Source organism: Protobothrops mucrosquamatus, unplaced genomic scaffold, assembly GCF_001527695.2.
Source record: "Protobothrops mucrosquamatus isolate PMUCROS unplaced genomic scaffold, P.Mucros_1.0 scaffold10, whole genome shotgun sequence".
Lineage (NCBI taxonomy): Eukaryota > Metazoa > Chordata > Lepidosauria > Squamata > Viperidae > Protobothrops > Protobothrops mucrosquamatus.
The window spans coordinates 4,322,617-4,337,951 of NW_015386397.1; the positions used below are offsets into that span (position 1 = coordinate 4,322,617).

General features: G+C 38.0%; 1 protein-coding gene across 1 annotated transcript in view; it reads right to left on the reverse strand.

Moving 5' to 3' along the window:
- NPEPPS (aminopeptidase puromycin sensitive) overlaps positions 1–705 on the reverse strand; it is a 121,028-nt gene extending 120,323 nt beyond the window's left edge. Inside the window, exon 1 of the mRNA XM_015810449.1 lies at positions 561–705. Within this exon, the coding sequence (XP_015665935.1) occupies positions 561–683 (123 nt within the window). The 5' untranslated portion in view covers positions 684–705. The remainder of the gene's footprint in view (positions 1–560) is intronic.
- Between the last annotated feature and the right edge of the window lie 14,630 nt (positions 706–15,335).

Here is a 15,335-nt window from a genome sequence, read left to right on the forward strand (position 1 = left end):
GCAGGGATTCTTCCTCCTTCAGAAAGGTCCACCCCCATACGTGCATAGACACACACACACACATATTACAAGATCTCAGAAGAACTGCAGCCACCACCCCTCCTTGGTCACTGCCTGTTTTTAAGAGTGATGCCCCCTATCCCTGTGCCATCAATAACTACATCTCTGGTCCGTATTTACTCACCCCAAAACTTCTCCTTTCCTACTTATCTACACTTTTAGTCACATACCACCCCTCAGTCAAGAATTAATCACCACCGCCTCTCTCCCATACAGCCTTCTCCGCTCACACTTCTACCTAAGGGCCCCAGCTTTCCCAACGTTCAAACTTACCCTGCAGCCTGAGGCCCTAAAAGCCACTTTCTTTGCACATGCCCCGATCCCTATCTTGCCTGTCCTCTCCTTTGCCTAACCCACCCACCCAGCCAGCAATACACACTTCCCGGCCTGCTCCCTTCTCCACTACACAGCAGCAGGTAGCCTCCCTCACTCTTCCAGTCACCTATGCCTTTACGCGTATAGACACGCCCATTCCCCCCTTCTCTTTCAGCCCTCGTTACCTCTACGGCGGCCTCGAGTTTTCCCTCGAAGGTGAAGTCGATAAGGTCGGGCTTGAGACACAACCCATAATTGATGGGGCGCACTTCGGTCGGGAGCCGCTCGAAGGGCCGCTTTTCCGGCATCGCAGCGGCAGCGCCACGGGAAGACGAGACGGTGGAGAAATTAGAAGAAAAGGTGGAAGAAGAAGCAGCAGCGCTGGCAGCGGAGATCGTGGCGAAAGGGGAGGCCCAGTGAGCGCACAGAGCTAGGGGGAGGCGACGACCTCCCGCTGACAGAAGGAAGAGACTGGAAAAGGGAGGGAGAAGAGGAGGAGACGGCGGCTGCGCGCGCCGCGCCTGGCCCAACTGAGAGTGAGAAGCCAAGTGGGGCCGCTGCGAGCGCGCGCTGGCCTGCTGCCGGTCCTGCTGTCGCTGCCAACCTCTTACCCCAGACGGCCACCAAAGGGAGAGCGCCCGCCGCGCGTGCGCACGCCACCTCTCTTTCGTCCCCTTGATCTCCCGCGCCTGCTGGGGGAAAAAGGCTGAAAAGAAGGGACTACTCGTGGGGTGACGCACGCGCTTTAGCGCCTGCGCAGTAGGATACGGCGAGGCCGAGAATCTGTCTGTAATCAGGTGGGCAAGTAGACCTCCTCGGGCCATTTGGGTTTTGCCTATATCTCTGCCGAGGCTTGAGCTGAATGTTGTCGGAGGAGGTCGAAGATACCGACAGCAAAGTGAAACAAGAAAGATGGGGGGGGGGGCTTCTGCTCGCGCATGCGCACTAGATTTAAAAAGAAAAGGTTGTCCTGAGAGGCCAGCGATGGCTAGAGTTTTCACCAGCATCTTTCGCGGGCGGGATGAAAATAAGAAATGTGGCACTCGCAGGTCAAAGGTTGCTTTCGCGCTTTTCTCTGCTTTCTGTTCAGACCTTCGGGACACGTGAACCGCAGATAAAAGCAGAGAGAATTAACTGCATGCACAGGATACGTCGAACTGGATTCACGCAATATGCTAGGTTAAAATGTGATTGGCTGGTATGGTGATTAATGGTACCTGGCAAACACAAAACATACTTTCCGTTGTTTTTTTAAATTAATCTACAAAGATATTAGTACGGAATTTTGTTGTTGCATTTTGGGCGTTGGGCGGGATGCAGGTGGTTCATAAGGTGGCTTATCTCTGGATCTAACCAACCTAACCAAATCCGCATTAACAATAAATCGCATCCAAGAGAGTTTCCGTCTGTTATCTAGCGGTCGTTCGGATTTGTGCAGCTATGATCAGGTTTTCTTGCCTGTCCCTGAAATAACGGATTTTTTTATTTATTTAAAGGATATGGCCATCCTCAGCCATTTCAGTGATTGTGTTTGCATATATGCTTTCGGCTGTTTAACTTACTGCAGTTATTTATAGTTTGCCTTTAAGAATAACAATCCTCCCAAAGAAGCTTACAAGCAATATAAACAATTGTACACAAAAGTATGACAATAGTGTATTGAACACTTTTGAGAACCTACAATGCTGACAGATCGGCAATAATGAGGGAAAGCAGTGGAAATATGATTGTTTTCCATAGTTAAACATAATTTATTCAATTAATTCAATTTTTCTGAATTTGCATAACATACCCACAAACAGCCCATGGGCTCAATTTGCAGGGCATACTGGGGTTGCTGTTACTTTGAAATTTTAGTTGCAAAAAAAATCCTTTTTGCTTTGTATTGTGTAGGAACACTCTAAATTCTTTTTTCAAGTTCTCCATTTGGCATCACATTTGAGATAAAAATGTTAAGGTCACATTTGAGATAAAAATGTTAAGGTCATGAGTGGCTTATTCTTCTATTCCCATATCTTCTTGCTCTTTGGTACTCATCACACTTACCAGAATCAATTAACAACGAGTACTGAAGTACCACTGTATATGAACTGTGGATATATCACAAGCTGGGATTTAAGGTGAATATATAATTTTTGAATTAAGAATAAATTAGCATTACTGTATTGATAGGCAGTAATACCTTCTGTAATACCTTGTGCTTTCTGCCACAAAATTAGAAAAGTCTGGCATTTGAAAAATTAAACGGGAACTGTCAACACCTCAAGGAAAGATACATGTTGCAGTTTGGTGGAAGTCAACTTTGCTTAACAGTATATGCTTTTCCTTCTCAAATGTAGTTTTATTGTATATTCTGACCACAGCAAGACTGTAATTAGAGGACTTCTGTGTTGGATGGAATCCAAGCAAATTTGGAATAAATGTATTCCTGTAAAAATGTAAGCAAAAGGGTGAAATAAAGTTTTCTAAATGGAATAGGAAGATAGAATAATGTTTAAATTAAATTTTGTACAAAGTGCAAAATCTGGCAATATTTTAAATTTGTTTTTTTATTATTTTTAGACTTATGCTTGCTAATCATTTTCAGATATAAGCTTTTTTATTTATTTAGTATAGAACTCTGCATCCTAAAATAATCCCTACTATTACAACTACTTAATCTTTATGTATGACTGCAAGTATATGCATTATCAAAAACATAATACAATATATTGTAAAATACTTTTTAGCAAAAAGCTGTACTTGATAACTATTACGTTAATACGTGTTTTCAATAAATATATTTGTACCCTTGTATAATATTTGTTTACTGCTTTTATGAGCTTATTGTAAGTTGCCTGGTATACTTAAGTTCTCATTTGGGAAAAGGATTAAGTTATATTATCTCTATAAGGAAAAAAAAAGCTGGACTATAAAAATATTCACTGAGTGGAAAGTCTGCAGGCTGATTAGAATAGAAAGATGGTGGAACTCGTTGAAATCAAAGAAATAAATTAGTAGCCCCTTCACAGAGCAAAATTAAACATTTGAAAGTATGAAACTTAGACAGCACACTAAAAAGCAGAGACATTACCCTGCCAACAAAAGTACGTATAGTCAAGGCCATGGTTTTCCCAGTTGCAATGTATGGCTATGAAAGTTGGACCATAAGAAAGGCTGAGCGCAAAAGAATTTAGGCCTTTGAACTATGGTGCTGGAGAAGACTCTTGCGAGTCCCTTGGACTGGAAGGCGATCAAACCGGTCAGTCCTAGAGGAGATCAACCCTGACTGCTCTTTAGAAGGCCAGATCCTGAAGTTGAAACTCAAGTACTTTGGCCACCTAATGAGAAGGAATGACTCACTGGAGAAGAGCCTAATGCTGGGAAAGATTGAGGGCAATAGAAGAAGGGGACGACAGAGAATGAGGTGGCTGAATGGAGTCACTGAAGCAGTAGGCATGAGTTTAAATGGACTTCAGAAGATGGTAGAGGACAGGAAAGCCTGGAGGAACGTTGTCCATGGGGTCGCGATGGGTTGGACACAACTTCGCAACTAACAACAACAACGAAACTCAACTACCATGGACGAATGGTTATAAAAGCTGATGGAATTAGCAGAGATGGCCAAATTGACTGTACTTATAAAAGAAAAGAACATAAGTACATCTACTTGGAAACCACTTCTGGACTTTGTGCTTGAGGTGGAAAGAAATGATATTATGATTTTGGGTTTTACCGATTAGATTGACTTGCCGATACAGAAATGGCTAGTGCATACTATTATAGAAATGTTAAAAAGTTGAGATTTGATTTTAATGTCTGATTTTACTGCAACAGAGAGAGTCGGAAGTCAATGCCTTTTGTTTCTTCCCCTCCCTTTCTTCACACCTTTTTTGATTTCCCTTTTTCTACTGTTGTTCCCTACTATTTGCTTTTGTATTTTCGCATTTTATGTTATAAATGAATAAAACTAATAAAAAAAGAAACTATGTTTTCAGTACCTAGCTTGGAGCAAGTAAAAGAAATAATACAGTAGTATTTATATTAAAATAGGTTAATAGTGCCCTAATCCAGCGTTCTCCAGCCTGATACCATCACCACCACCATTGTCTGCAATTATAAATCCAAAAACTCCCTGGAGATTCTGGAATTGCAATCTCAGAACTGAGAAATCTAACTTAATCCTTAGTACAATTAAATAAAATGCAATTTAAAGTTGGATAACAGCAGTGACATTACTACTGCATATTTCCATGAGGATCATTGTGTGAGTGCTGATGACAGATGTTCAGAGAGGTACTTCAAGCAATTAAAATAATTCCTTGAAATATTAACAAGTTTGCCTTTGCTTTTATTTAGAAATTAAGAAATTTTAGCCTACTTACTGCCTATGGCAGTTTATCATGTGTCCATTCTTCAACCCATTCAATCTTCTTTCTATATTAATCATCTGATTTTGAAAATCCACAAAACATTACTATCTAGAAATGTATTTTGAACATATTTTCTCACAAATACACACACACACACATACACACATATATATATATAAATGTATTTGTATTCAGGTATTTTCTTTGAGCTTGCAATTGTAATGTGAAAGTCAGAGAAGTGTAATCCAATCTCCCCTTTAAACCTGGAGGTACCAGTCAAGTCAGTTCACATTGGAATTCACAAAATGAATTCCTTAAATATCCCTATTAACTTGTGTTGCTACCTATCTGCTCAGCTGCCTGCCTCTGAGGTCAGTCATATGGCATGCCGATTCATGCTACAAGCTGTTTCCTTGTACTTTCCATTTGTCATTGTTGATCATCTGTGAAACATGTCAAAAAAACTTGAGTGCCATAAACCCAGTAGGGATTTAAAGTCCAGAAAGCAAGTTGACCTTAACCACAGCAGCAGAAAAGCAGTTCTGTTCCAACAGCTACAAAAATGTTGGAATATGTCCAGTTTTGGATTCATCTGTTAAGAAATTCAAACAGTGAAACTGCTGAGTATTCTAGAAGGCTGCCAAAAAAAACAAAAAACTTTGCTGGAGTTGGCAAAAGCAAAGATTTAATTCTACTGTGTCTTCTATGTAAGATAAACCAGTATCCAAAATGTTATACTTATGTGGAAAGTATTTGATTCACCACTCTTTCAATGTTGGTTTTCTTGAGTTTGAAGTTCACTTATACAGTAGTGCTGTTATTGATTGGTCCCCTTTTCCTGCCTCCTTCCCCTAATCTTTTCTCTCATCTGCTCTCTACCCTGTACTTTATGCCTTTTCAGTTTTTCCCCTTTTTGTTATTCTAATGGTGCCAAGGCAACTTCTTCTCTGTTTAGTTAAGGAATACTAATTTGTCACCATTTCAGCCTCTGATGAAATGATAAATGATTTTCATCCTACTAAAGAAAGTAAGGGCTTAACTGGAGAATTCCTTATAAGCAAGATGTGGCAAAAAGCAAAGAGAAGTGGGGGTAATGAGAGAAGCAGTTAACAAAGTAAAAAAGGGAAAGAAAATCAGTTTGTATAAAACAAAAAAAGAGGTACATTAATAGCCTGGTCAAAAAGTAAAGTATTGTAAATAGGTAAAAGAGTTCTGTACAGAATCCACTTTTCCATATATATATGCATTCATACAGATAGTCCTCCTTTAATGAATATTTGCAATTACGACAATGATGAAAAAGTAACTTTGCAAGTGATCCTCACATTTTTGTCCTTCACAGCTGTATAAAGCAAAGGAAAGCTAAAGTATCATTGTAAGCACAATCATGATTTCACTTAGCAACTGCTTTGGTTAATGACAAAGTTATTAATCCTAAACAAAGACTACTTGTACAATGTAATTGTTGAACAAGGTTGCAATTTTTGATATATTACTGATTCTCTATCTCAGTATTTCTCAACCTTAGCAGCCTTAAGATATATGAACTTCAACTCCCAAATTTCCCCAGCCAACATGATTGAAGGAATTTTGGGAGTTGAAGTCACAATTGAAAAACACTGCCTTAAGTAAATGAGAGGCAGAACATAATAACCCCTTTCCTAACACCTAAAATATTGTACTATCAGAAAAAAGACAGAAGAAAGCATCTATATAAGAACTGCTGTTTTGAGGTATATTTATTCACAAAATAAACTTGGAAGACATTGACCAAATATACCTGGTTTCATCACATATGGTGGTAGCAGTCAGATATGATTGAAAGTCTAAACTAAAACAGCATGGAGAAGTTTTTGAGCAACTAAGGAGGTTGTTTGGGTTAAGCAAATGCTTTTAAAAAAACCAGTGAAGTAAGGGAATGAGGTAGGACATACAGGCCGTCCTCAACTTACAATCACAATTGAGATCAGAATTTCCATTGCTAAGCAAGATGTTTGTTTTTGCCCCAGTTGTTAAGGGAATCACTGAAGTTGTTAAATGAATTGTGGCTGTTGAGTGAATCTGGCTTCCCCCACTGACTTTGTTTGATGGAAGCTGACTGAGAAGGTCACAAATGATGATCACATGACCAATGCTGCAACCATGCTGCAACCATGTAATACATGCTGGTTGCCAATCACTCAAATTTTGACCACATGATTGTGGGGATGCTGCAATGATCATAAGTGTGAGGACAATAACTTTTTTTCAATGCCGTTGTAACTTCAAACAGTCGCTAAATGAATGGTTGTAAGTCAAGAACTATCTTACATGAAAAAGAATACAAATAAACTATTGAATTCAAAGAGATAGTGACCACATTTTTGACAATGAACAATACTGCCTTAAAAGAACAGAATATTCAGCATGAGAAATCATTACAGAAAATATGACTATTACTGATTCTTTTTAAAAAATGTTAAAAGAACCAAAAAATATTATAGCCAAGTACTGAATATTTGCAGATTTTAAGAGACCAAACAGACTGAGGGAAGGTGTAAACTCAATATTGACCTGAAAAAAAGAAATATTGAAATGTAAGATTCAGCTGAAGATTCTTTACTATTCTTTTATCTTATCTTTGCCTAGAGAAAATCCACATTTGCCAAGATCTGTTAAACAAAGGAAGATGTGAGAACATTTCACAAAAATCATCACAAGTTTGATTAATGGGAAACTACAAATAATTTTCTGAAGGACACACTATTTCATATACAATCTTTTATGCAACACATAAAATACATACCAGGACCTACTTTTTTTAAGTTAAAAATTAAGATCTTTGTACTCCAAAGTTGGGAGGTCTTTCCTGCAACAAACTAGGTACATAGCTGGTACAACTGTTAAAAAAATAAATAAGATCACATAGACAATTTAAAGAAAATTACAGAATTAGTTCAATTGGAACCACTTAATTTTCAATTCTCAATGAGCTAGGTGAAATAAATATAAGATAGAAAATAAACAAAAGCAATATAAAGTAATGAGAACAATTACTGGTAAAAGGAGGAGCCTCCTTTTTTGATTTGGCAGATCTGAGGCAAATAAAAGTGATGCTATTCAATTCAATTTGAAAGAGTTGTATACAGAAAAAGGGAAAAATTTGTGTTCTAAAATACCAGAAAGTCCTCAGAATTTTCCAGGGGAAAATGAAGGAGAAATAACATGCCTTTGGGGGTGGGGGATGTGAAAACTTTTATTGTAGGAAGTTGACAGAAACTTAGAAGCATTAGCAGAGGCACTAATGTAGATCTCACATCACTATGATGAGTGAAAAAAATCTATAAATGTCAAACATCCCGCAAACTGAAGAATATTAGATAAACATTCTATAAGTTCTGAATTGGTGGATATAATAGCAGAAGGGTTAGGAAGCAAAAAAATCCTTTAGTGACAAGTGAACAAGTGAAGTGGACAGAGGGAGAACTATTTGAAGTAGCTATAATAGGAAAGGATGCCATGGGGTTTAATGTGCATGCTTGTGTCCTGGCTAGAAGATAACAACAAATATGTTCTAGAAAAAGGCCTGGAGATAATCTTATATCTAATGCTCACCCAGAAGCAAAAGCTATGTAGCAGGCAAAAAGAAAATATGTAGAGGAGCCAATTGGGTGGAGGGGAGAGCCAGTATAGTGAAGCTGCTGAGAAAAACAACCATTAAGAAACCAATGATTGCAGACAGGGCACTTGGGAAAGCAAGTCTAATAACAAAAGGATATGTAGAAACAGATGGGGAATAGAATGGAGAAAAACAAATAGCTACAGAAGAAGCCACAGAAGAAAAAATATAAGTCTGGAGAACGTGGGGGTGGGGGAACCTTGTAGCTTGGGCTGCTGAAAAGGCATGCAGATATACCATAGTTCAGTGGTAGTTTCACATGAGACAGTGAAAACAAATGGTGGCTGCTATTGAGATATTAAAATACTAGGATGAGGGAATAGATTTCTGCACTCCTGCACTGTATAGATTTTGGGTTAATGTTTTGGCTTTCAAGGTGGCAGAGGATCATAATGCTCTAACAGGCAGTGCTTTTTTTGTAAAAAAAAAAAAAAAAAAAAAAAGGTGCCGGAACTCACACATGTCATACAACCCGCCTTGCCTACCCTACAAGGTTCCATCCAAAAAAGGTGCCAGAACTCCATTCTGGGTGTTCTATGACAAAAAAGCCCTGCTAATAGGCATAATGATTACATGCTTTCCCGTGTTTCTTATACAGTATGTAAAAAAACCCCAAACCCATTCCCAGGAATTTGAAAATGTGAATCTGTTTTATTGCCTTCCATAATCCAGAGTTCCTATTTGGATCTTTTCCCAAAGGCCATAATGTTAGCATACTTCCTGCAGAAGGTGATAGATTTCACTGCTTTTCTGAGCCCAGCTGGAATTATGGATCCGTGGACAGCAACATCTTTATATAAAAAAATGGGAAGCCTGAAGTCTGCCTGTTTGTGAACATCTGGTTGTTAAGGGTTGATGCTGTCAAGGTGATGTATAGACTGAGCAAACAGGGTGCCAGGATGCATCCTTGATTATCCTCTGTATAGCTTATTCTTCCATGAACAGCTCTACTGGGAAACGCTTCACTTGTAGAAAATGGCTTGTGTACAACTTCTGGAGCAGAAAAAAGGAGCTGCTTATCAACTGATGTGTTGCAGAGTTTTCCCCACAGAATTCTTCTGGAGATGGAACAAAAAGCAAAACTTGACAGCCAGAAATGTCAGAAAGGGAGATTTCTATTTTTGTACATACTTCTGTATAAGGTTATAAAAAAACATGAGCATGGGCTGATCCACCCTCCCTAAAGCTAGCTCTTTGATAATTTTCATGGTGTGAATCCAATTTGAAGTTTAATATTTTCATGCTTAGCATATAGTTTACTGATTACAATGCCCAGACTAAATGATCTATAAATAATCAAATCTTATTTCCATTCTTGTTTTCCAGTGCAATTATTGTATCACACACTTCAGTCCATTTGTATAGGCTTGGTTTGGTCCATAAATATAAACAAGGAAGCTAATGTCAGTGCTGTCACCTTGGATTCAGTTACGGTATATTGTTTCTGGAAGAACTTGGTCAATACCTGTAGCTTTGTCGACTTTCATAGATCAGATGGGTACATAGCTGAGGGAGGCTGAGTTTAATTAGAAAAAGGAGGAAGAAAAAATAACAGACAAGAAGAAATATTTATTTTGAAAAAATAACTCATGGTGACTATGTGATTAAATAGTAGATTATTACTTTAGTGTGATTCAGTCGAAGGATTAAATGGACACCTCCATATAAGTTAAGAGAACTGATGAGAAAGATAATTTAATACCTATCATTCTATGCAATATCATTTTAAATTATATGGAGTTAAACAATTGGTCCCTATAGCAGAAGGTAACAACTCTGCCATGCTTGAAGTGCTATATTATCATAAACTGATAAAATAAATGATAAAATTAGTATAAGTACTTTGATAATCCCAAGTCTCAAATTCCTTTGCAGAAATCCAAAATGCAACACCTCTAAGTCCAAACAACATGCTAACGTAATTAGAAAGTTGCAAGTAAAGGGCACACATCTACAGATAGTGGAACATTTTTTTATTTAACTAAGTAAGTAAGCTTTACTTCTTCGGTGATCATAGCAAAATGCATCGCTACATACCAAAATCCAATAAACTAACCTGCTGTTGGTATGTCATTTCTTGCTCGTTCTATTAAAAAGAAGCTTTGATTTTTGCCCTAAATTCTTTATTTGACACATCAGTGCAGCTGTAAGTACTTCTACTATTTCTAAAGTCAATTAGTTTTCTGCAGGCCAAAAGAGAATTCAGGCACTAATTCAAGACACTAACGGCTGCTCCTGAATTAGAAACAGAGCTGGGTTCATTGATGTAACAATGTATTTCATTTAAAGTGTGTGACAACAATTATGAGCTTCTAAACTACATACGTGTTTAAATTTTAAAATAGCCAGGCCAGTTTGCACACAGGGTTAAAAAACATGTTTAAATTGTCTGGGACGTTTAAGTGATTATAGTAAGTTCTTAAATCAATACATTTTAAAACTCTTATTGAATAACTGTAGAACAATTCAGAATGCAAAATAATTGTACTCAAAGTTTGTAAAATATCCCCAGACAGTAAGTACAAAAGAAAAAGAAGATAGCAAAATCATAGATTGCACTAAAGCTCAATTAAACTATGATTCATTAGATAAGCCAGTATTTGGATGGGCTCAAGCCATAAACCTTAGCTGAATACATTAGCTGAATGCATATATTGCATTAAAGTAAAGCCCGAAATACATGTTATAGCTTACAGTGATTAATGGAAAAAGTAAAATATCTTGAGTCCAGCTTAACTACAGATGACTTCATGGACAGATCAACTGTATATAAGATTTTTTTTGTTTTGGGCAGCAATTCAGAAGTAGACAACTATATTTTTTGTACTTTTTCTCTTAGTCTAATCTATAACCTTGAAATTCTATTATCATCACCTATTCACATATTACAGAACTAAACCTTTTTGGCTCCCAAATGCAGACATAGTAAAAATCACTGTTGAGATTTTTGCCCAATAAATAGAGCAAAATAAATAGGCTTATTTATTTATACAATAAATAAACAGGCTTCTCCTTCATTATTGTTCAAGGTACAACCAATGCCAGGGATACTTAACTTCACAAATCCATTACCATAGCAAGACTTGGAAAATGTGTGGTACTATTCTTAGCCAAATGGGATCATTGTCCAATATTATGTAATGACCTGTCCAAACCAGAAGTTGTGTTCCTCCTGTTTAGTCTGTATCTCTAAATTTGTGGAATAATGAAGATGCTATTACAAAGAAATTTTGCAGATGCCTATAAAGCAATGTTCCCCAATTTAACCAGCTATATCAAATTCAGTTTCCACAAGTCCGTAACTACTTTGAAATCCAATACAACAGAATAGCAGCATGTCAGAGCAGTGTTTCACAATCTTACTAATCTTAGCTGCATTGGCTAGGGAATTCTAGGAGTTGAAGTCCACACATCTTAATCTTGCTAAGGTTAAGAAAAAGTAGGTTAGAGAGTAGTATTCTGACTGAGGGAGGGAAGTATGCAGTGGGGTATCCCAAGGCTCTGTTTTAGGCCCAGTATTCAACATTTTCATCAATTATCTGGATGAGGGGATAGATGGGGAACTCCTCAGATGTGCAGAGGACACCAGGCCCAGTATTCAACATTTTCATCAATGATCTGGATGAGGGGATAGATGGGGAACTCCTCAGATTTGCAGACCACACCAAGCTGGCAGAATATAGACTTAAGAATATAGACTTAAGATACAAAAGGATCTTGACAGACTTGAATATTAGGCACTATCTAACAAAGTGAAATTCAATGGTGAAGAAAAGTAAGGTTCTACATTTAGGCAAGAAAAACCAAATGCACAGGTACTGTATAGGTGGCACCTCACTGTTAAGTTTGGTGTTCAATGAGGCATCTACGAGGCAGCAGGTGAAACAAGCAACTCTTTATTAAAAGATTAAACACTGGCTTGGATAACTGCTGCTCCATCCCTTTATATACACTCAGCCACTAGGCGGCGGCCAATAGGATTCAAGTATTGTTCCTGCTTTTAACACAAGTAATTAGCATGGAGACAGAAAGTCTGGCTCTTAACTGACAGAGTCTTATGACCATTTTTTCAAAATTTACAAGTAATTCACCTCAATACATTACACTCACTCAATAGTACTAACTGTGAGAGGTATTTCGGAGTCCTATGGACAATCACTTAAATATGAGCCAGCAGTGTGCTGCAGCTGCCAAAAAAGCCAACACGGTGCTTTAACAGAGGGATAGAATTAAAATCACATGGTGTTAATACTACTTTACAATACCTTGATAAGGCCTAGATCAGTGGTTCTCAACCTTTTTAATGCCACGACCCCCTACCCGTTCGTAAGTCGAGGACTAAACCGGTCGTAAGTCAAGGACTACCCAACCGGTCGTAAGTCAAGGACTTTCCCTGCCCAGGAGCGCCGCGCATGTGTGGTTCCGCCCCCTGCGCCGGCCGAGGCGTAGCTGGTAAGCGGCAGAGACGGAGCAGGCCGACCACCAGCTGGCCCAGCTCAAGGGAGGTAAGGCACCCGCCGGAAAAGGGGAAAAAATGGCAGACAGCCTTGCTTGGTGACCCCCGTGAAATGGTCGATCGACCGCAAATGGGGTCGCAACCCATAAGTTGAGGACCGCTGGCCTAGATGGAATACTGCATCTAGCTTTGGTTACCACGATGTAAAAAAAGATGTTGAGATTCTAGAAAGAGAACAGAGAAGAGCAACAAAGATGATCAGGGGACTGGAGGCTAAAACATAAAAGAATGGTTGCTAGAATTGGGTACGTCTAGATTAATGAAAAGAAGAACTAGGGGTGACATCATAGCAGTATTTCAAATCTCAGGGGTTGCCACAAAGAGGAGGGAGTCAAGCTACTCTCCAAATTTCCTGTGACAGAACAATTAATCAATGGAACAACCTGCCTCCAGAAGTTGTGAATGCTCCAACACCTGAAGTTTTTAAGAAGAGATTGGTATAGGGTTTCCTGCCCAAGCAGGGGATTGGATTAGAAGACTTCCAAGGTCCCTTCCAACTCTGTTATTCTATTCTATTCTATTCTATTCTATTCTATTCTATTCTATTCTATTCTATTCTATATCTGTATTGGGGCTACAACATTGAGATGGCAATCACATAAAATTCTCCTCTAAAAATATGATTCTCTTATGTATACAAATGAGAAGAAATATGCATGTTAAGACAAAAGTTAGTTTTATTTGCAGCCAATATATGCTGGGTACCTTACAGCATTAAACATTAAATCCTAACAAATATCTCTAGAACAATAAAAATGGAAAAATGGAAATGGAGAAGTTACTAGAGAAGACGTATATATAGCAGTGATTTGCTGTACTGTGGGAAACAGTCATCTGTACAATTACGACTACATAATTAGAACTACTATATAATAGTGATTTCGCTCTTGTATGCCAACATCCTGTAAGGAGGAGTTTCACTTTGACATCTGCATCTTACGGTGTGGATGTTGAGGTAAGGCTAGTTTGATAACAGCTCTTTGCATAATATACTGGCATAATCATACCATGTGAGACAGTATTAATATTCTAATCCATGACAGTGTTACCATTAGTAGAAAGTCATACCACCTGCTCTGCTCTACTAACATCTGTAGTTATAGCAGCTTCTCCTATAACCTGGTCTCCTCCATGTCCAGCCAAGAGAACTTGGTGTAAATAGTAATATTGGTTATGTGCCATCAGGTTGACCCATAAAGGTAACAGTACAGCCCTAGTACTATACTGTAGTATAGTCCATATTAGGAGGAACCTGTGAACATTGGCTTAAGGATGTTACTACTTGAGGTAGGCAAGAAGTGTTGCTTTCAATCCTGGGATATATCATGATCCAAGTAATCAAGGCCAACCAAGTTGTACCTGAGGGAAAAAGTTATATAAATGTCCAGAAAATCTTCCCTGGCAGTATAATGATGCATTAGAAACCAGTACTGTTCAATTATCTGCCTGAGGTGATGATTACTCTCATTAAAATAGGGCCAAATTTTGGCAGCATATATGTTCAGATTGTTTTTTTGAGTTTTGTGTAGAAATCTAATCTAGTTTTAAGTGGTACAATTTAGACACAGATTTATAATTCTAATGTAAACTAGGACTGAAGAAAGTAGGAGCAAATGGAGTCTCAAGATCAATTGTTTTTGTTAAGGCAAAGATGTGTAATGTTTTCTAGGCTGAGATCATATTTGGCTTCAATTATATTTGAAATAAGGTACAGCCCAGGAGGAAAATATTTATTTAAATATAAATAATCTTAGTAAGTTAAATAAAATTAATCAACTCATACAGAATAATATACTTCGAAGGGGACATTTCAGCCATCCTTCTCTTAATGACCATTCAAAGTTACAATGGCACTGAAAAAAGTGACTTATGATTGTTTTTCATACTTACGACTGTTGCAGCATTCCCATAGTCACATGATCAAAATTCAGACACTTGGCAAATGGCTCATATTTATGACAGTTGCAGTGTTCTGGGGTCATATGATCCCCTTTTGCGATGGCCATTAAAATATGTCACTTTTTTCACCCCCATTGTAACTTTGAATGGTGGCTAAATGAATGGTTATAAGTCAAGGACTATCTGTACACTATCTACTTGTGTCTTATAAGGAAAGTACTATTGATTAGTGCAGAATGCCTCTTCTAATTCTGATCAAATTATTGTAGACCTTTAGCAAGTTCGTAATTTGTCTGTGACAAATACAATCAAGGTACAATAAGTGCATGATGTGCTTAGCAAGAAATTATAATTAGCAAACTCCTTAAAAAGCAGACAACTTTTTAAATAAGATTTCAACTTTACTTCAGGTTTCTTCTAGCTTGCAGCACAAGAAAATAGCCACTTAGGATTTAGCAATGTTAAGCCTGAAACCTCAGTTAGTGAGCTCATGGGGTAGGGTTAGAATATTGCACATGTACTTGCTAAATGTAGG